The 22,906-nt window shown below is 41.1% G+C and overlaps 1 protein-coding gene across 1 annotated transcript in view; it reads right to left on the bottom strand.

Annotated features, from left to right (window-relative positions):
• LOC128601584 (uncharacterized) overlaps positions 1–22,906 on the bottom strand; it is a 126,481-nt gene that overhangs the window by 59,119 nt on the left and 44,456 nt on the right. Inside the window, exons 41-45 of the mRNA XM_053614887.1 lie at positions 5,439–22,511; positions 4,272–4,457; positions 3,765–3,920; positions 3,157–3,392; positions 269–2,321 (exon numbers count right to left, since the gene is read on the bottom strand). Coding sequence (XP_053470862.1) covers positions 269–2,321; positions 3,157–3,392; positions 3,765–3,920; positions 4,272–4,457; positions 5,439–22,511 — 19,704 coding nt within the window. The remainder of the gene's footprint in view (positions 1–268; positions 2,322–3,156; positions 3,393–3,764; positions 3,921–4,271; positions 4,458–5,438; positions 22,512–22,906) is intronic.

Below are 22,906 nucleotides of genomic sequence, written 5' to 3'. Positions count from 1 at the left end.
CTGCTGCTACACAAAATGTGTTATCCACTCTCAAATTAGTGGTAAGGGACCACCATAGGACCACTGTTAACAAAACTGTTATAAGCTACGTGTGCCTATTATCCTGGCCACTGAGTGCAATTAACCCAGATTTACACAAATTAAATAATACACACATAAAACATGCTGCTACAAATACAGGTACATGGAATCCATAAAATAAAAAGCAATATGTAGCATAATACATTAAAGACTAAAGTTAATCTCTGCATAATATAAAAACATTTACCATCTGCATTTTACAGTCTTTCAAAATTCTTCTTCCTATGTTGGTGGTTTTTCCATGGCCTTCAATAGCTGTACAGTCTTTGCAGCTCTCCAAAATTCGCAGTCCAGATGCCACTGACCTCTCAAGTGTCAAGCATGTTTGTAGTGCTATGGTAATGGCCTGGTCACTTGGATCCAAGCAGCTGTTCTGCTTTAGCAGTTCTTCAACTCTCATAAAGTGTTCAGTTAATGGAGTCAAGTCCCTTAGATTGTTAAGGCTGCTAGTAAATAGGGAATCCTCCTGGTTTTTAACATCACTGCTAACAATACTTTCCCAGGCAGTAAGACTTTGCAGCATGCTGCGAATCTTTTGCCTCTCTGAGTTCAACTGTGATGGGAAGAGGTCACCAGAAATTGCCTCCAGTTGCGCTGCTGTCTTCTGTAAGGATATCTTCACCAGGGGTATCTTCACTAGCAGGGTTTGAGCCATAAGGAGTCGTTTATCAGTATTTCTGCTGCTATCTGACATCTCAAGAACTCTCATCTTCACTGCCTCAAAGTGGGTTCCCAAATGCTTTTTGGATGTCAGATATTCTTCATGTTCCATGCTCTGCCAATCCAGCACCCTCATGTTCTCCTGTAAGTTCAGAATGGTCCGTAGAAGTTCTTTCCTCTGGTTCTCCTGGCAATGCGGAACTTCCAGCACTTGAGAAAGATGATCCATCAGCATACGTCTTATAGGGTCAAAAGCAGCAAGTGAGTCTCGTGTTACAGGATATCTTTGCTTCTCAAGGTCAGTTTTTATTTGACGTAAACTCTTCTGGATGGTAGCAAATTCTTCTGTGGAAGATTCCTGGGCATGCAAGATCTCCTCTAGTTCCCAACATGTGGTTCGCTTATATTTTAGAACCCCATTGATCTCTTCTTGTAAGGTGGTAAGTCTGTTGATAAGATGGAAACTGTCTATAATACTAAGATCATGAATCATGTCCTTTGTGTTATCCAGAAGTGTCTGAATGGTAGATAGCCGCTTCTCAGCTTCTTTTAAAGTAGCTTTGTGCTTTTGATGGCAGACTCGCAAGTCTGTGATAGAGCTTCCAAGCAGGATTGCTGCAGCTTTATTGGACTCTTTCTCGAAGAGTGAGGCCAGCCATGTGCTATTATCTGTAATCTGAATGTCCAGTCTCTGTCTAGCATGCAACATTTGGTTCAGATCTGCACAAACACGCTCTGCCTTCTCTGAGATCTTACTGTAGATGTTCTCTAAGGTCTGGAGTGCAGATAACATAAGAGAAGGCTCCACCTGGCTAAGTCCTGCAATCTCCTGTTTTATTTTCATAACCACAGAGGGCAATTTTAATTGCCTGGAGGATATTTCTGACTGCAATTTTTTCATGCTGTTAACCTGCTGACTGGCTTCCTCAGGAAAAAGAGATAACTTCTTTTTCCTGGTGATTGTGCTCTCTGTTTGTGTTGCCCAAGCAAACCAGCTTTTCATAGTATCAGTGATTTCTGCCAGTAAGTGGTCTCTGGGACAGGTAGCATCAATACAAAGTTTCTCCTGAGCACAATCCAATTGAGCTTTCAGATTTTGGAAAACATTGCTAATGTCTTCCTTCTCTTTCTCCCCTAGTGGACACTGGAAAAGAGCCTGTGAGAGCTCATGGAGGTACAGGTATCGTTCATTTATTTCCATAAACTGAAAGAATGTTATCATATTGTGTATTGCCCTTTGGCAGTCTTTTATCTGTGTCGAAGGTGAGAAAGAAGCTGTGTGCAGAAACTCTACTTCAACCAGAAGGGCCTTAGCATCCTTCATTAGTATAGACACTTCTGACATACAGTGGTTGGCATGCCTTAAGCTTCTCTCTGCTGTCCACTCCAAAATCTGCCACTTTTTCTGCAAATTCTTAACCTGGATGAGGCATGCCACTGGACCATCAGCCTCTCCTAAATAGGGTGACACATGGCAACATGTGGTCATCAGTTCTTCCAGCATGCTCTTCTTCTGCTTCATGTGCTCGAGAAATGCACACAGGTTTTTTGCTTGAACAGCACTGCTTTCCAAAGAAACTCTATATAGGTAGAGAAATAGAGGAAAAAGATTTTTCATGATACATCTACAGTCATGTGAAAAAATAAGTACACCCCACAGAAATTGTTGGCATTTTTGGGCAAGCAAACATTTGATCCTCTTTGAAACAGTGCCTATTAATAAAGTTGACACACTATCAAATGACACAAAATTGACATTTTGTAGTTATGTACAGCCAAAACAGTAACCATGCGGTTCTTTAATAAAGTCTCAGAACGAGAAAGAGCCTGCCTGGTTACTCCTAGTAGCAAAACACTACACAATATATATATATATATATATATATATATATATATATATATATATATATATATATATATATATAATTTTATATATAATTATTATATTATATTATATAATAATATAAATTTCCCTGGCAACAAACCCTCCCACCCCCACCCCCTCAGACGGACAGTACCTGCAAGAAAACCCTCAAACATCTTGCAACTGAGAATATTGAAAGAATATTGCATGGACGAGTGGTCCAAATGTTCAGCACGCCTGGTGGACAGTTATGCAAAACGCCTACCAGAAGTTATTTCTGCTAAAGGGGGGTGTACTTTCTTTTATCACAGAAGAATATCACTATTTATTTTTGTTGAATAAATGATTGAAAAATATATTTTTCGATGTGGTTTTGTTCAAGTATATCAAATGTATTAATAGGCACATTAATAGGCACTCTTTCAAAGATGATCAAATGTTTGCTTGACCAAATCTGTCAAAAAAGCCAACAATTTCTATGAGGTATACTTATTTTTTCACATGAATGCACAAGCATCTATACATTATTTGAACATTATATAATCTCTCACAGGCTCAGTGACTCCAACTCTTCCTCCAGTTCCTGAAGTACATCTTGGAGGGCCTGTATTTGTTGGTGATATTTTGTGACCTGTTGGAGCTGGGCCTCTTTAACCTGTACTGTGGCTGTAGCATCCAACATTGCTGAACTCCATTTCTCCACCATACTTTGGTTAACCTGGGAGAAACCAGAGCCTCCACATTGAGACTGTGAAGCCAACTGCTCCCCAACATACTGTCTACAGCTCTAAAGAAACACAACAAAATGTGAAATCAACATTTAGAGTGATATACCAAATATAACATTGGTCACTAATTGGGGCATCAATGAACAAACTAAAAGTGACAACTTTTGTGCTTGGTTGTAACTGGTTAAGGATTTTCTTGTTAAAAGAGGTCAACCTTATATATGTAAAGCACAACTCTGCCTGTACCAGTTAAGCTGCCTCTCTGTGTGGCTAAGCTCGATTTTCAGTACTGGGTACTTTGGGTAATTCTATCAAATGACACAAAGGCTGAAACATGCAGAGCAAGGAGGAGCTTCTTACTACTATTCCCAGTTGCCTTGTCTTATCACATCCTTGATTTACAAACAAGAAAATGACATAAACAAGCATACCTCTGCTTCCTGAAGCTGCTTGCTCATTAGTTCAGTGCTAAGCTGGGCTGGCTGATATCGACATTTCAGAATCCTAAGAACAGCCCTTCCTAGTTGGTTCTCCAATTCTGTAAGTGGTGACTCTAGAAGCGAGGTTACCTCCCTAGGCTTATATCCCTGAGAAAACAGCAAAAATTCAAAATGTAATGACAAACATGGCTACTGAAATCTTGAATTTACTTGAGTCAGGAAATCTTTGATCAGTGCCAATTTACTTCCTGTGCAGTCTACTTCCCAGAGCTACAAGTAGATATGTAATCATCATAATACAGACATTTCAAAGCCTGCCAGTGTTATCTGATAACCACATCATGATGTTACCTCTCATTACAATATGTTAGAGCAAAACAAATTAGTATATTGTAGGATATATTAAGTACGTATATGCAAACATGAAAAACAAGTGTAATAACACAATGAAAATAGTTAATGTATAGTTATGTTTCTACAACAGTCCTTCACACTTACTGTGGGAACATCACAGGTATCCATTACAGTGTGAACATTTGTGCTGATATCCAATAAGGTGTCCAGTGCTGATGCTTGGGCAGGCTGGTTTGCTGTCCTCGTTTTCTTGCTGTTGTCCTTGAAATGTTCACATTCATCTCCTTCACTTCCAGACACCTTTGTATTGGCTTTGGACATTTCTTTTGGCTAAGCATTTAAAAAAAATAATTGTAAACAGTTTGAATAAAACAGTAAAGTTCATTGCTGTTTTTGGTTAAAATCATGTCCCAGCTCAACACGTGTAAATGCGTACAGTATATTCCCGTTGAAACCAAAACAGGAATGAAGCGTTTTTGAGAGTTGGCTCTTCCCCATGGGGCGTGGTATGCCTTGAGCAAACCTAGAGAGCAGCTGTGCTGCAGGTCTGTACAACTAGTTGTTGCATACAATATAATACATAAAAAAAAATACCTGACAGCTGCAAAGTCACAACAAACACTAAACTGAGCACTGTTTTATCAAATGCATGCTACAGTAAAAACATGTGACAAGCACATGAGTTTACACAACAAACATAATACAGAAATGCAAAACAACCAAAAAAAAGATAAGAAAAGAAAAGAAAAGAAAAGGAGTACGATTGAAAGAATGAATACATGAAATTATGCACGTCAGAGAAGAAAAACTCAGGCATGCGCCTTCTACTTTTACCAACTGTTACAAATTAAATATCAAGCCATTATACTTTTATATTTGGCATTATCAGTGACACAGTGAGAAATGGCCAAACTACCACAAGAAATGCCAATGAGAGATTTTTTTAATAGGAAGTTCCGTGTGAACGTCTGAAAAATGAGTATTCATGCTTTAAATTCTTGTAATTTATTGCAAATGACCTTTTCAGAAAACTATTCAAATATACAGTAGCTGCAGCATCACCTAATAAAATTCTGACTTTTAAAAAAAAGACTTAGAAATGTCAAACCAATAAAGGGCAACATTTTTCTGTGCTCTGAAAAAACTGCTTTTAAGTTTTACCCAGAACGGTTAACATGAAGTGCTGACATGAGTCTGATCCCACACTCAGTGACAAAACACAACTATTCTAGACTTGTGTCATAGAGGACCACACTGACAATGAATTAATGCAATGTACAGCAAAGAAAAAAAATATGCATGTGAAGATACCTGTAAGCAGTCACTGCTATCCGGATCCTCAGCCTGCTCCTTTGAGCCTGCTTTTGCATGGATGCTGAACTCAAGCTGTAATGGTACTGCAGTGGTTATCGTTGACTCAGTCTCAGTTCTGGATGTCTCTGAAATGTCCCCTGAATTAGGAACTTGCTTCTCAATGGTGCACTTAAAGTCTGTTGATTTTATATAAGTAGAATGACTGCCTATGGCACTGGCATGGCTAGTACATACAAGGGCAGTACTTGTATCACTCAGCTGTCTATCTGTATTCTCTGGGGAATCCAAGTCATCTCTGATTTCTATAGCATCCACCGCGTTCCCATCTAAACTAAAGACATGCATTGATTTGGGAGTATCTTTCTGAATATATTCTGTGGATGTGCTCAGTGTTGTGTCAGGGGCATTTGCATGCCTTGTGGTAGTTGTCTGATAATGCAGAAAGCTGGCTTCACTCATTTGTTTGGAACTAGATGTCTCAGTCTTCCTTTTTTCTTCATCATCATTTGTCTGATCTGAGTTTGAAGACCTCTTCTTCTTCTTTCCCTTTATAGCACTGGAAAGCTTCAGACACTCATTATCTCCTCCTTTTGCTAGTTCAGTGTGCGCTTCATTTATATTTTTGGTTTCTTGCCAGTCTTCCCCACCCAAATAATTTTTCGTCGCCCTAATAATTTTACTAGTGGCGTCATGCTCTTCTATTGTAACAACACCCTCAGTATGCAGAACATGTACTTCTGTAATATCCTTGCATAGCACCATACAATCTTGATCACCTGACACATTTGCATCTCCAAAGGAACTTTCTGGATCTACAGAGGTTTGGGATTGTGAATGATCATTTCCAGTCCGACTTTCTACAACACTGTCTAATGACTTCATAAGATCCTCCTTGCTTTTTGTTGTTCCTGATTTAGAGTAGTTTGCATTAGCAGTGGAATTTGAACTGAATTCATTAGCATCTCCAGCTTTAGGAAACTCCATAGACTCCTGCCCGTCAGGTTTCAGCATGGGCAGATCAACATCCAGAATGATAGAACAGACATTATCAGTCCCAGGTCTACTTTCAGTTTCACTCTTCATGCATGGCATATTAGATTCAAACTTGTTTGCATCAGGTATCTGATTTGACAAGTCAGTTTCTGACTGAAGAACCTCTGTAACTGGACAACGTGAAATATCAGTGTCTCTGTGTGCTGTATCAGTTCCCAGTCTGGATATATAATCATGTTCTGATTTTGCGTCTTCATTGTCTGGCTCAGTGTTGTCATCTAGGTTTGTGGTCTCTTGTCTGTCCTCTCTGTCCTGATCTACAGATACAGTGTTTTGTTGGTAGGAAACAGATTTGGAATTAATCAATTTTGTTGTGTTAAGTTCCTGATTTTGCAGCACATTCATGTCCGTCATATCCTTTTTGGAAAATTTAGAAGCTTGAGGACTTATCAAATCTGCATCTCCAGTGTAATGTTCAGCAAAAACAGAGGATTGGAGTTGTTGAGAATAAGAATTTTCAGGCTGACCTGTTTGCACTGATTCTGTAAGTGAGGTCAGTTGGATTTCCTCTAGACAGTCCAGTGACTTCACAAGATCCTCTACACTTTCTGTTGTTCTTGATTTAGAGTCTGTGGCATTGTCAGTGGGATTGACAGAACTGAGCACATTGGTATCTCCAGCTTTGGGAGACTCCACTGACTGTTGCCCATCAGGTTTCAGTGTGGGTTGATCAACATCCAGAATGGATTGACAGACTGTTGCAATCCCTGTGCTACTTTGGTTGTCACTGTCCATGTGTAGTGTCCTAGATTCAGGCTGGGCTGCATCAGGTGTCTGATTCGACAAGTCAATTTCTGTTGCAGACATTTCAAGAACTTGTGATACTGGACCATGAGAAACACCAGCTTCTCTGTCTGTGGGTTCAGTTCCCTGTCTGAATGTATTACAATCTTCTTCTGTATTTGCTGCTATCTGGTCTATTTCTGTTCTAGAAATTTGAAGAACCTCTGGTACTGGACCATGTGAAATATCACTTTGTGTGTGTGTGGATTCAATTTCTTGTCTGAACTTGAGGGTGTCCTCTTCTGCTTTTGGCTGTTCAGTTTCTGGGTCATTTGTGCTTTTGGCAATTGGGTTTGCTGTCTCTTGTCTGTCTTCTGTGTCACAATCTGTAGATGTAGTCTGTAGTTGGTAAGAAACACTCCTGCCTTCAAGATCTTTTGTTGTATCAACACCCTGATTTTGCAGCACATCCTCTTCTGTGAATACACCCTGTGTTGTGTCTTTGGCATCGAGATGCCTTGCGCTAGTTGTCTGATGATGCAGAGGGCTGCGTTCACTCATTTGTTTGGAGGTGGTTGTTTCAATCTTGCTGTCTTCTTTAGTAACTGTCTGATTCGTGTTCAGCAACACCTTGTTCTTCTTTCTTTTTTTAACAGAAACGGAATGCTTGGAACGATGGCTGTCTTTTTCTTTGACCTGTTCAGTGTCCGGTTCTTTTGTGCTTTTGTCATTTCCAATTGATGTCTGTTGTCTCTCTTCTCTGTCCTGAACTACAGACACAGCATGTTCTTGATAGGAAATGGTTATGGCATCAGGATCTTTTGCATGAACTGCCTGGTTTTGCACAACAACTACCTCTAAAGAATCTCTGTCTGATAATGCAGAAGCTTGAAGATGTGACACATCTACATCTCCACAGGAATCTTCTACATCAGCAGGGTTTTGGACTTGCTGAGGACAAACATTTTCAGCTTGTCTTGGTTGCACCGATTCTGTAAGTGAGGTTAATTGCATTTCCTCTAGACTGTCCAGTGACTCCACAAGAGCCTCATTACTTTTTCCTCTTTCTGATTTAAAGTCCACTGATTTAGCAGTAGACTTTTCAGGACCAAATCCATTATCATCAGCTGACTGGTGCGTCTCAGGTTTTAATACAGGTTGATCAACATCCAGAATGATGGTATAAACTTTTGAAGTACCAGGACTACATTGGTTGTCACTGTCCATGTGTACCATACAGGAATCAGGCTGGGTTGCAACAGGTGTCTGATTAGACAAGTCAGTTTCTGTTGTAGTATTTTCATGAACCTCTGCTACTGCAACATGTGAAAAATCAACTTCTCCTTGTGTGTGTTCAGTCCCCTGTCTGAACCCAATAGAGTCTTCTTCTGATTTTACCTGTTCAGTATCTGGTTCATTTCTGTCATTTGGAATTGCTCTTTCCTGTCCCTGTTGTTGGTGTTGATCCGGAGATGCGGGAGATTTTTGGTAGGAAACAGATCTAGCATTAATCTCTGTCATTGTATCAACTTCCTGATTTTGCAGCACATCCATGTCTGTAATATGCCTGACAGATAACATCAAAGCTTTTTGACTCGACAAATCTGCATCTCCAGTAGAACTTCCTGCACAAACAGGGGTTTGGAGTTGTTGAGAATAAGCATTTTCAGGCTGACCTGTTTGCACTGATTCTGTAAGTGAGGTCAGTTGGATTTCCTCTAGACAGTCCAGAGACTTCACAAGATCCTCTTCACTTTCTGTTGTTCTTGATTTAGAGTCTATGGCATTGTCAGTGGGACTGACAGAACTGAGCACATTGGTATCTCCAGCTTTGGGAGACTCCACTGACTGTTGCCCATCAGGTTTCAGTGTGGGTTGATCAACATCCAGAATGGATTGACAGACTGTTGCAATCCCTGTGCTACTTTGGTTGTCACTGTCCATGTTTAGTGTCCCAGATTCAGGCTGGGCTGCATCAAGTGTCTGATTCGACAAGTCAATTTCTGTTGTAGACATTTCAAGAACTTGTGATACTGGACCATGAGAAACACCAGCTTCTCTGTGTGTGGGTTCGGTTCCCTGTCTGAATGTATTACAATCTTCTTCTGTATTTGCTGCTATCTGGTCTATTTCTGTTCTAGAAATTTGAAGAACCTCTGGTACTGGACCATGTGAAATATCACTTTGTGTGTGTGTGGATTCAATTTCTTGTCTGAACTTGAGGGTGTCCTCTTCTGCTTTTGGTTGTTCAGTTTCTGGGTCATTTGTGCTTTTGGCAGTTGGGTTTGCTGTCTCTTGTCTGTCTTCTGTGTCACAATCTGTAGATATAGTCTGTAGTTGGTAAGAAACACTCCTGCCTTCAAGATCTTTTGTTGTATCAACTCCCTGATTTTGCAGCACATCCTCTTCTGTGAATACACCCTGTGATGTGTCTTTGGCATCGAGATGCCTTGCGCTAGTTGTCTGATGATGCAGAGGGCTGCGTTCACTCATTTGTTTGGAGGTGGTTGTTTCAATCTTGCTGTCTTCTTTAGTAACTGTCTGATTCGTGTTCAGCAACCCCTTGTTCTTCTTTCTTTTTTTAACAGAAACGGAATGCTTGGAACGATGGCTATCTTTTTCTTTGACCTGTTCAGTGTCCGGTTCTTTTGTGCTTTTGTCATTTCCAATTGATGTCTGTTGTCTCTCTTCTCTGTCCTGAACTACAGACACAGCATGTTCTTGATAGGAAATGGTTATGGCATCAGGATCTTTTGCATGAATTGCCTGGTTTTGCACAACAACTACCTCTAAAGAATCTCTGTCTGATAATGCAGAAGCTTGAAGATGTGACACATCTACATCTCCACAGGAATCTTCTACATCAGCAGGGTTTTGGACTTGCTGGGGACAAACATTTTCAGCTTGTCTTGGTTGCACCGATTCTGTAAGTGAGGTTAACTGCATTTCCTCTAGACTGTCCAGTGACTCCACAAGAACCTCATTACTTTTTCCTCTTTCTGATTTAAAGTCCACTGATTTAGCAGTAGACTTTTCAGGACCAAATCCATTATCATCAGCTGACTGGTGCGTCTCAGGTTTTAATACAGGTTGATCAACATCCAGAATGATGGTATAAACCTTTGAAGTACCAGGACTACATTGGTTGTCACTGTCCATGTGTACCATACAGGAATCAGGCTGGGTTGCAACAGGTGTCTGATTAGACAAGTCAGTTTCTGTTGTAGTATTTTCATGAACCTCTGCTACTGCAGTATGTGAAAAATCAACTTCTCCTTGTGTGTGTTCAGTTCCCTGTCTGAGCCCAATAGAGTCTTCTGATTTTGCCTGTTCAGTATCTGGTTCATTTCTGTCATTTGGAATTGCTCTTTCCTGTCCCTGTTGTTGGTGCTGATCTGGAGATGCAGGAGATTTTTGGTAGGAAACAGATCTAGCATTAATCTCCGATCTTGTAGCAACTTCCTGATTTTGCAGCACATCCATGTCTGTAATATGCCTGACAGATAACATCAAAGCTTTTTGACTTGACAAATCTGCATCTCCAGTGGAACTTTCTGCACAAATAGGGGTTTGGAGTTGTTGAGAATAAGCATTTTCAGGCTGACCTGTTTGCACTGATTCTGTAAGTGAGGTCAGTTGGACTTCCTCTAGACAGTCCAGAGACTTCACAAGATCCTCTTCACTTTCTGTTGTTCTTGATTTAGAGTCTGTGGCATTGTCAGTGGGACTGATAGAACTGAGCACATTGGTATCTCCAGCTTTGGGAGACTCCACTGACTGTTGCCCATCAGGTTTCAGTGTGGGTTGATCAACATCCAGAATGGATTGACAGACTGTTGCAATCCCTGTGCTACTTTGGTTGTCATTGTCCATGTGTAGTGTCCTAGATTCAGGCTGGGCTCCATCAGGTGTCTGATTTGACAAGTCAATTCCTGTTGTAGACATTTCAAGAACTTGTGATACTGGACCATGAGAAACACCAGCTTCTCTGCGTGTGGGTTCAGTTCCCTGTCTGAATGTATTACAATTTTCTTCTGTATTTGCTGCTATCTGGTCTATTTCTGTTCTAGAAATTTGAAGAACCTCTGGTACTGGACCATGTGAAATATCACTTTGTGTGTGTGTGGATTCAATTTCTTGTCTGAACTTGAGGGTGTCCTCTTCTGCTTTTGGCTGTTCAGTTTCTGGGTCATTTGTGCTTTTGGCAGTTGGGTTTGCTGTCTCTTGTCTGTCTTCTGTGTCACAATCTATAGATACAGTGTGTAGCTGGTAAGAAACACTCTTGCCTTCAAGATCTTTTGTTGTATCAACTCCCTGATTTTGCAGCACATCCTCTTCTGTGAATGCACCCTGTGTTGTGTCTTTGGCATCGAGATGCCTTGCGCTAGTTGTCTGATGATGCAGAGGGCTGCGTTCACTCATTTGTTTGGAGATGGTTGTTTCAATCTTGCTGTCTTCTTTAGTAACTGTCTGATCCGTGTTCAGCAACCCCTTGTTCTTCTTTCTTTTTTTAACAGAAACGGAATGCTTGGAACGATGGCTATCTTTTTCTTTGACCTGTTCAGTGTCCGGTTCTTTTGTGCTTTTGTCATTTCCAATTGATGTCTGTTGTCTCTCTTCTCTGTCCTGAACTACAGACACAGCATGTTCTTGATAGGAAATGGTTATGGCATCAGGATCTTTTGCATGAATTGCCTGGTTTTGCACAACAACTACCTCTAAAGAATCTCTGTCTGATAATGCAGAAGCTTGAAGATGTGACACATCTACATCTCCACAGGAATCTTCTACATCAGCAGGGTTTTGGACTTGCTGAGGACAAACATTTTCAGCTTGTCTTGGTTGCACCGATTCTGTAAGTGAGGTTAATTGCATTTCCTCTAGACTGTCCAGTGACTCCACAAGAGCCTCATTACTTTTTCCTCTTTCTGATTTAAAGTCCACTGGTTTAGCAGTAGACTTTTCAGGACCAAATCCATTATCATCAGCTGACTGGTGCGTCTCAGGTTTTAATACAGGTTGATCAACATCCAGAATGATGGTATAAACCTTTGAAGTACCAGGACTACATTGGTTGTCACTGTCCATGTGTACCATACAGGAATCAGGCTGGGTTGCAACAGGTGTCTGATTAGACAAGTCAGTTTCTGTTGTAGTATTTTCATGAACCTCTGCTACTGCAGTATGTGAAAAATCAACTTCTCCTTGTGTGTGTTCAGTTCCCTGTCTGAGCCCAATAGAGTCTTCTGATTTTGCCTGTTCAGTATCTGGTTCATTTCTGTCATTTGGAATTGCTCTTTCCTGTCCCTGTTGTTGGTGCTGATCTGGAGATGCAGGAGATTTTTGGTAGGAAACAGATCTAGCATTAATCTCCGATCTTGTAGCAACTTCCTGATTTTGCAGCACATCCATGTCTGTAATATGCCTGACAGATAACATCAAAGCTTTTTGACTTGACAAATCTGCATCTCCAGTGGAACTTCCTGCACAAACAGGGGTTTGGAGTTGTTGAGAATAAGCATTTTCAGGCTGACCTGTTTGCACTGATTCTGTAAGTGAGGTCAGTTGGATTTCCTCTAGACAGTCCAGTGATTTCACAAGATCCTCTTCACTTTCTGTTGTTCTTGATTTAGAGTCTGTGGCATTGTCAATGGGACTGACAGAACTGAGCACATTGGTATCTCCAGCTTTGGGAGACTCCACTGACTGTTGCCCATCAGGTTTCAGTGTGGGTTGATCAACATCCAGAATGGATTGACAGACTGTTGCAATCCCTGTGCTACTTTGGTTGTCACTGTCCATGTGTAGTGTCCTAGATTCAGGCTGGGCTGCATCAGGTGTCTGATTCGACAAGTCAATTTCTGTTGCAGATATTTCAAGAACTTGTGATACTGGACCATGAGAAACACCAGCTTCTCTGTGTGTGGGTTCAGTTCCCTGTCTGAATGTAATATAATCTTCTTCTGTATTTGCCGCTCTCTGGTCTATTTCTGTTCTAGAAATTTGAAGAACCTCTGGTACTGGACCATGTGAAATATCACTTTGTGTGTGTGTGGATTCAATTTCTTGTCTGAACTTGAGGGTGTCCTCTTCTGCTTTTGGCTGTTCAGTTTCTGGGTCATTTGTGCTTTTGGCAATTGGGTTTGCTGTCTCTTGTCTGTCTTCTGTGCCACAATCTATAGATACAGTGTGTAGCTGGTAAGAAACACTCCTGCCTTCAAGATCTTTTGTTGTATCAACTCCCTGATTTTGCAGCACATCCTCTTCTGTGAATGCACCCTGTGTTGTGACTTTGGCATCGAGATGCCTTGCGCTAGTTGTCTGATGATGCAGAGGGCTGCGTTCACTCGTTTGTTTGGAGATTGTTGTTTCAATCTTGCTGTCTTCTTTAGTAACTGTCTGATCCGTGTTCAGCAACCCCTTGTTCTTCTTTCTTTTTTTAACAGAAACGGAATGCTTGGAACGATGGCTATCTTTTTCTTTGACCTGTTCAGTGTCCGGTTCTTTTGTGCTTTTGTCATTTCCAATTGATGTCTGTTGTCTCTCTTCTCTGTCCTGAACTACAGACACAGCATGTTCTTGATAGGAAATGGTTATGGCATCAGGATCTTTTGCATGAATTGCCTGGTTTTGCACAACAACTACCTCTAAAGAATCTCTGTCTGATAATGCAGAAGCTTGAAGATGTGACACATCTACATCTCCACAGGAATCTTCTACATCAGCAGGGATTTGGACTTGCTGAGGACAAACATTTTCAGCTTGTCTTGGTTGCACCGATTCTGTAAGTGAGGTTAATTGCATTTCCTCTAGACTGTCCAGTGACTCCACAAGAGCCTCATTACTTTTTCCTCTTTCTGATTTAAAGTCCACTGATTTAGCAGTAGACTTTTCAGGACCAAATCCATTATCATCAGCTGACTGGTGCGTCTCAGGTTTTAATACAGGTTGATCAACATCCAGAATGATGGTATAAACCTTTGAAGTACCAGGACTACATTGGTTGTCACTGTCCATGTGTACCATACAGGAATCAGGCTGGGTTGCAACAGGTGTCTGATTAGACAAGTCAGTTTCTGTTGTAGTATTTTCATGAACATCTGCTACTGCAGTATGTGAAAAATCAACTTCTCCTTGTGTGTGTTCAGTTCCCTGTCTGAGCCCAATAGAGTCTTCTGATTTTGCCTGTTCAGTATCTGGTTCATTTCTGTCATTTGGAATTGCTCTTTCCTGTCCCTGTTGTTGGTGCTGATCTGGAGATGCAGGAGATTTTTGGTAGGAAACAGATCTAGCATTAATCTCCGATCTTGTAGCAACTTCCTGATTTTGCAGCACATCCATGTCTGTAATATGCCTGACAGATAACATCAAAGCTTTTTGACTTGACAAATCTGCATCTCCAGTGGAACTTCCTGCAAAAACAGGGGTTTGGAGTTGTTGGGAATAAGCATTTTCAGGCTGACCTGTTTGCACTGATTCTGTAAGTGAGGTCGGTTGGATTTCCTCTAGACAGTCCAGTGACTTCACAAGATCCTCTTCACTTTTTGTTGTTCTTGATTTAGAGTCTGTTGCACTGTCAGTGGGACTGACAGAACTGAGCACATTGGTATCTCCAGCTTTGGGAGACTCCACTGACTGTTGCCCATCAGGTTTCAGTGTGGGTTGATCAACATCCAGAATGGATTGACAGACTGTTGCAATCCCTGTGCTACTTTGGTTGTCACTGTCCATGTGTAGTGTCCTAGATTCAGGCTGGGCTGCATCAGGTGTCTGATTCGACAAGTCAATTTCTGTTGCAGATATTTCAAGAACTTGTGATACTGGACCATGAGAAACACCAGCTTCTCTGTGTGTGGGTTCAGTTCCCTGTCTGAATGTAATATAATCTTCTTCTGTATTTGCCGCTCTCTGGTCTATTTCTGTTCTAGAAATTTGAAGAACCTCTGGTACTGGACCATGTGAAATATCACTTTGTGTGTGTGTGGATTCAATTTCTTGTCTGAACTTGAGGGTGTCCTCTTCTGCTTTTGGCTGTTCAGTTTCTGGGTCATTTGTGCTTTTGGCAATTGGGTTTGCTGTCTCTTGTCTGTCTTCTGTGCCACAATCTATAGATACAGTGTGTAGCTGGTAAGAAACACTCCTGCCTTCAAGATCTTTTGTTGTATCAACTCCCTGATTTTGCAGCACATCCTCTTCTGTGAATGCACCCTGTGTTGTGACTTTGGCATCGAGATGCCTTGCGCTAGTTGTCTGATGATGCAGAGGGCTGCGTTCACTCGTTTGTTTGGAGATTGTTGTTTCAATCTTGCTGTCTTCTTTAGTAACTGTCTGATCCGTGTTCAGCAACCCCTTGTTCTTCTTTCTTTTTTTAACAGAAACGGAATGCTTGGAACGATGGCTATCTTTTTCTTTGACCTGTTCAGTGTCCGGTTCTTTTGTGCTTTTGTCATTTCCAATTGATGTCTGTTGTCTCTCTTCTCTGTCCTGAACTACAGACACAGCATGTTCTTGATAGGAAATGGTTATGGCATCAGGATCTTTTGCATGAATTGCCTGGTTTTGCACAACAACTACCTCTAAAGAATCTCTGTCTGATAATGCAGAAGCTTGAAGATGTGACACATCTACATCTCCACAGGAATCTTCTACATCAGCAGGGATTTGGACTTGCTGAGGACAAACATTTTCAGCTTGTCTTGGTTGCACCGATTCTGTAAGTGAGGTTAATTGCATTTCCTCTAGACTGTCCAGTGACTCCACAAGAGCCTCATTACTTTTTCCTCTTTCTGATTTAAAGTCCACTGATTTAGCAGTAGACTTTTCAGGACCAAATCCATTATCATCAGCTGACTGGTGCGTCTCAGGTTTTAATACAGGTTGATCAACATCCAGAATGATGGTATAAACCTTTGAAGTACCAGGACTACATTGGTTGTCACTGTCCATGTGTACCATACAGGAATCAGGCTGGGTTGCAACAGGTGTCTGATTAGACAAGTCAGTTTCTGTTGTAGTATTTTCATGAACCTCTGCTACTGCAGTATGTGAAAAATCAACTTCTCCTTGTGTGTGTTCAGTTCCCTGTCTGAGCCCAATAGAGTCTTCTGATTTTGCCTGTTCAGTATCTGGTTCATTTCTGTCATTTGGAATTGCTCTTTCCTGTCCCTGTTGTTGGTGCTGATCTGGAGATGCAGGAGATTTTTGGTAGGAAACAGATCTAGCATTAATCTCCGATCTTGTAGCAACTTCCTGATTTTGCAGCACATCCATGTCTGTAATATGCCTGACAGATAACATCAAAGCTTTTTGACTTGACAAATCTGCATCTCCAGTGGAACTTCCTGCACAAACAGGGGTTTGGAGTTGTTGAGAATAAGCATTTTCAGGCTGACCTGTTTGCACTGATTCTGTAAGTGAGGTCAGTTGGATTTCCTCTAGACAGTCCAGTGATTTCACAAGATCCTCTTCACTTTCTGTTGTTCTTGATTTAGAGTCTGTGGCATTGTCAATGGGACTGACAGAACTGAGCACATTGGTATCTCCAGCTTTGGGAGACTCCACTGACTGTTGCCCATCAGGTTTCAGTGTGGGTTGATCAACATCCAGAATGGATTGACAGACTGTTGCAATCCCTGTGCTACTTTGGTTGTCACTGTCCATGTGTAGTGTCCTAGATTCAGGCTGGGCTGCATCAGGTGTCTGATTCGACAAGTCAATTTCTGTTGCAGATATTTCAAGAACTTGTGATACTGGACCATGAGAAACACCAGCTTCTCTGTGTGTGGGTTCAGTTCCCTGTCTGAATGTAATATAATCTTCTTCTGTATTTGCCGCTCTCTGGTCTATTTCTGTTCTAGAAATTTGAAGAACCTCTGGTACTGGACCATGTGAAATATCACTTTGTGTGTGTGTGGATTCAATTTCTTGTCTGAACTTGAGGGTGTCCTCTTCTGCTTTTGGCTGTTCAGTTTCTGGGTCATTTGTGCTTTTGGCAATTGGGTTTGCTGTCTCTTGTCTGTCTTCTGTGCCACAATCTATAGATACAGTGTGTAGCTGGTAAGAAACACTCCTGCCTTCAAGATCTTTTGTTGTATCAACTCCCTGATTTTGCAGCACATCCTCTTCTGTGAATGCACCCTGTGTTGTGACTTTGGCATCGAGATGCCTTGCGCTAGTTGTCTGATGATGCAGAGGGCTGCGTTCACTCGTTTGTTTGGAGATTGTTGTTTCAATCTTGCTGTCTTCTTTAGTAACTGTCTGATCCGTGTTCAGCAACCCCTTGTTCTTCTTTCTTTTTTTAACAGAAACGGAATGCTTGGAACGATGGCTATCTTTTTCTTTGACCTGTTCAGTGTCCGGTTCTTTTGTGCTTTTGTCATTTCCAATTGATGTCTGTTGTCTCTCTTCTCTGTCCTGAACTACAGACACAGCATGTTCTTGATAGGAAATGGTTATGGCATCAGGATCTTTTGCATGAATTGCCTGGTTTTGCACAACAACTACCTCTAAAGAATCTCTGTCTGATAATGCAGAAGCTTGAAGATGTGACACATCTACATCTCCACAGGAATCTTCTACATCAGCAGGGATTTGGACTTGCTGAGGACAAACATTTTCAGCTTGTCTTGGTTGCACCGATTCTGTAAGTGAGGTTAATTGCATTTCCTCTAGACTGTCCAGTGACTCCACAAGAGCCTCATTACTTTTTCCTCTTTCTGATTTAAAGTCCACTGATTTAGCAGTAGACTTTTCAGGACCAAATCCATTATCATCAGCTGACTGGTGCGTCTCAGGTTTTAATACAGGTTGATCAACATCCAGAATGATGGTATAAACCTTTGAAGTACCAGGACTACATTGGTTGTCACTGTCCATGTGTACCATACAGGAATCAGGCTGGGTTGCAACAGGTGTCTGATTAGACAAGTCAGTTTCTGTTGTAGTATTTTCATGAACATCTGCTACTGCAGTATGTGAAAAATCAACTTCTCCTTGTGTGTGTTCAGTTCCCTGTCTGAGCCCAATAGAGTCTTCTGATTTTGCCTGTTCAGTATCTGGTTCATTTCTGTCATTTGGAATTGCTCTTTCCTGTCCCTGTTGTTGGTGCTGATCTGGAGATGCAGGAGATTTTTGGTAGGAAACAGATCTAGCATTAATCTCCGATCTTGTAGCAACTTCCTGATTTTGCAGCACATCCATGTCTGTAATATGCCTGACAGATAACATCAAAGCTTTTTGACTTGACAAATCTGCATCTCCAGTGGAACTTCCTGCAAAAACAGGGGTTTGGAGTTGTTGGGAATAAGCATTTTCAGGCTGACCTGTTTGCACTGATTCTGTAAGTGAGGTCGGTTGGATTTCCTCTAGACAGTCCAGTGACTTCACAAGATCCTCTTCACTTTTTGTTGTTCTTGATTTAGAGTCTGTTGCACTGTCAGTGGGACTGACAGAACTGAGCACATTGGTATCTCCAGCTTTGGGAGACTCCACTGACTGTTGCCCATCAGGTTTCAGTGTGGATTGATCAACATCCAGAATGGATTGACAGACTGTTGCAATCCCTGTGCTACTTTGGTTGTCACTGTCCATGTGTAGTGTCCTAAATTCAGGCTGGGCTGCATCAGGTGTCTGATTCGACAAGTCAATTTCTGTTGTAGATATTTCAAGAACTTGTGATACTGGACCATGAGAAACACCAGCTTCTCTGTGTGTGGGTTCGGTTCCCTGTCTGAATGTAATATAATCTTCTTCTGTATTTGCCGCTCTCTGGTCTATTTCTGTTCTAGAAATTTGAAGAACCTCTGGTACTGGACCATGTGAAATATCACTTTGTGTGTGTGTGGATTCAATTTCTTGTCTGAACTTGAGGGTGTCCTCTTCTGCATTTGGCTGTTCAGTTTCTGGGTCATTTGTGCTTTTGGCAATTGGGTTTGCTGTCTCTTGTCTGTCTTCTGTGCCACAATCTATAGATACAGTGTGTAGCTGGTAAGAAACACCCCTGCCTTCAAGATCTTTTGTTGTATCAACTCCCTGATTTTGCAGCACATCCTCTTCTGTGAATGCACCCTGTGTTGTGACTTTGGCATCGAGATGCCTTGCGCTAGTTGTCTGATGATGCAGAGGGCTGCGTTCACTCGTTTGTTTGGAGATTGTTGTTTCAATCTTGCTGTCTTCTTTAGTAACTGTCTGATCCGTGTTCAGCAACCCCTTGTTCTTCTTTCTTTTTTTAACAGAAACGGAATGCTTGGAACGATGGCTATCTTTTTCTTTGACCTGTTCAGTGTCTGGTTCTTTTGTGCTTTTGTCATTTCCAGTTGATGTCTGTTGTCTCTCTTCTCTGTCCTGAACTACAGACACAGCATGTTCTTGATAGTAAATGGTTATGGCATCAGGATCTTTTGTATGAACTGCCTGGTTTTGCACAACAATTGACTCTATAGAATCTCTGTCTGATAATGTAGAAGCTTGATGATGTGACACATCTACATCTCCACAGGAATCTTCTACATCAGCAGGGTTTTGGACTTGCTGAGGACAAACATTTTCAGCTTGTCTTGGTTGCACCGATTCTATAAGTGAGGATAACTGCATTTCCTCTAGACAGTCCAGTGACTTCACAAGATCCTCTTCACTTTTTGTTGTTCTTAATTTAGAGTCTGTTGCATTGTCAGTGGGACTGACAGAACTGAGCACATTGGTATCTCCAGCTTTGGGAGACTCCACTGACTGTTGCCCATCAGGTTTCAGTGTGGGTTGATCAACATTCAGAATGGATTGACAGACTGTTGCAATCCCTGTGCTACTTTGGTTGTCACTGACCATGTGTAGTGTCCTAGATTCAGGCTGGGCTCCATCAGGTGTCTGATTCGACAAGTCAATTTCTGTTGTAGATATTTCAAGAACTTGTGATACTGGACCATGAGAAACACCAGCTTCTCTGTCTGTGGGTTCAGTTCCCTGTCTGAATGTAATATAATCTTCTTCTGTATTTGCCGCTCTCTGGTCTATTTCTGTTCTAGAAATTTGAAGAACCTCTGGTACTGGACCATGTGAAATATCACTTTGTGTGTGTGTGGATTCAATTTCTTGTCTGAACTTGAGGGTGTCCTCTTCTGCTTTTGGCTGTTCAGTTTCTGGGTCATTTGTGCTTTTGGCAATTGGGTTTGCTGTCTCTTGTCTGTCTTCTGTGCCACAATCTATAGATACAGTGTGTAGCTGGTAAGAAACACTCCTGCCTTCAAGATCTTTTGTTGTATCAACTCCCTGATTTTGCAGCACATCCTCTTCTGTGAATGCACCCTGTGTTGTGTCTGTGGCATCAAGGTGCCTTGTGCTAGTTGTCTGATGATGCATAGATCTGCCTTCACTCATTTGTTTGGAGATTGTTGTTTCACTCTTCTGGTCTTCTTTAGTAACTATCTGATCTGTGTTCAGCACCCTCTTTTTCTTCTTTCTTTTCTTAATAGAACTGGAATGCTTGGAACAATGGCCATCTTCTGCTTTGGCCTGTTTAGTGTCCAGTTCATTTGTGCTTTTGTCATTTCCAATCGCTCTCAGTTGTCTCTCTTTTCTGCCCCGATCTATAGATCCAGTATTGTGCTGATAGGAAATTGATAGTGCATTAGGTTCCTTTGTATGAACCTTCTGATTTTCCAGCACATCTGCCATTATAGAATCTCTGTCTGATGATGTAGAAGTTTGATGATGTGACACATCTACATCTCTACATGAATCGTCTTTACCAGCAGGGGTTTGGACATGGGGTTGAAGACCAGCATTTTCAGTCTGACTTGTTTGCACTGATTCTGTCTGTATGGTTGACTCCATTTCCTCTAGAATGTCCAGTGACTGCATAAGAGCCTCATTATATTTTGTTCTTTCTGATTTAAAGTCCTCTGATTTAGCAGTAGACTTTTCAGTACCAATTTCTTTATCATCAGCTGACTGGTGCGTCTCAGGTTTTAATACAGGTTGAAGAACATCCAGAATCGTGGTATAAACTTTTGCAGCACCAACACTACATTGGTTGTCACTGTCCATGTGTACCATACAGGAATCAGGCTGGGTTACAACAGGTGTCTGATTCGACAAGTCAGTTTCTGTTGTAGTATTTTCATGAACATCTGCTACTGCAGTATGTGAAAAATCAACTTCTCCTTGTGTGTGTTCAGTTCCCTGTCTGAACCCAAAAGAGTCTTCTTCTGATTTTGCCTGTTCAGTATCTGGTTCATTTCTGTCATTTGGAATTGCTCTTTCCTGTCCCTGTTGTTGGTGCTGATCTGGAGATGCAGGAGATTTTTGGTAGGAAACAGATCTAGCATTAATCTCTGTCATTGTATCAACTTCCTGATTTTGCAGCACATCCATGTCTGTAATATGCCTGACAGATAACATCAAAGCTTTTTGACTTGACAAATCTGCATCTCCAGTGGAACTTCCTGCACAAACAGGGGTTTGGATTTGTTGAAAATAAGCATTTTCAGGCTGACCTGTTTGCACTGATTCTGTAAGGGAGGTTGGCTGGATTTCCTCTAGACAGTCCAGTGACTTCACAAGATCCTCTTCACTGTTTGTTGTTCTTGATTTAGAGTCTATTGCATTGTCAGTGGGCATGTCAGAACTGAGCACATTGGTATCTCCAGCTTTGGGAGACTCCACTGACTGCTGCCCATGAGGTTTCAGTATAGAGTGATCAATATCCAGAACAGTTTTACAAACTTTTGCAGTCTCAGTACTACTTCGCTTGTCACTGTCCATGTGTAATGTAGAAGTCTGTTGACTTGACACATCTGCATCTCCAGAGGAACTCTCTGCACCAACAATGATTTTGAGTGGAGAAAGAGAACTTCTGGTATGAATTGATTCTGTACGTGAGGATGACTGCATTCCCTCTAGAGTAATGTCATTACTGTGTTTAACAATTTCCTCTTGTTTTTTAGTTGCCTCATCATAATGTATAGCAATAAATGAAATAGGCTTGGTTACATTTTGTTGAGAAATAGAATCTACAGAATCGAACAGTGAACTTTCTTTATTGGATGTAGAAAGTTCAGTTTGCAGAACAATGTTAAACACAGGTTTAGGAGCAGCAGCTGTGTGTTGACGATCTGCACCAGTGGGCAAGCTACTTAGCTCAGTGGACTGTCCATAATCTGTCATGTCTTTCATGATGTTCAGGAGATGCTCAGTTTGACTTGATGAACATTTCATATGCTGTTCCATTTTGCTAACTTGATTAGGTGTAATTCTGGTATCTCTTCTTTCACTGCCATCCTCTATAGTGTGAGCAACCATCTGCATAGAATATTACCATACATATATAAATATATACATACATATATACATTATATATATATATATATATATATATATATATATATATATATATATATATATATATATATATATATATATATATACATACACACACACACACACACATACAGTATCTCACAAAAGTGAGTACACCCCTCACATTTTTGTAAATATTTGATTATCTTTTCATGTGACAACACTGAAGAAATGACACTTTGCTACAATGTAAAGTAGTGAGTGTACAGCTTGTGTAACAGTGTAAATTTGCTGGCCCCTCAAAATAACTCAACACACAGCCATTAATGTCTAAACCGCTGGCAACAAAAGTGAGTACACCCCTAAGTGAAAATGTCCAAATTGGGCACAAAGTGTCA

Source organism: Ictalurus furcatus, chromosome 25 (genome assembly GCF_023375685.1).
Source record: "Ictalurus furcatus strain D&B chromosome 25, Billie_1.0, whole genome shotgun sequence".
Classification (NCBI taxonomy): Eukaryota; Metazoa; Chordata; class Actinopteri; order Siluriformes; family Ictaluridae; genus Ictalurus; species Ictalurus furcatus.
Note: the sequence above shows the minus strand (reverse complement) of the source record. Positions and strands in the feature narration are given on the sequence as shown.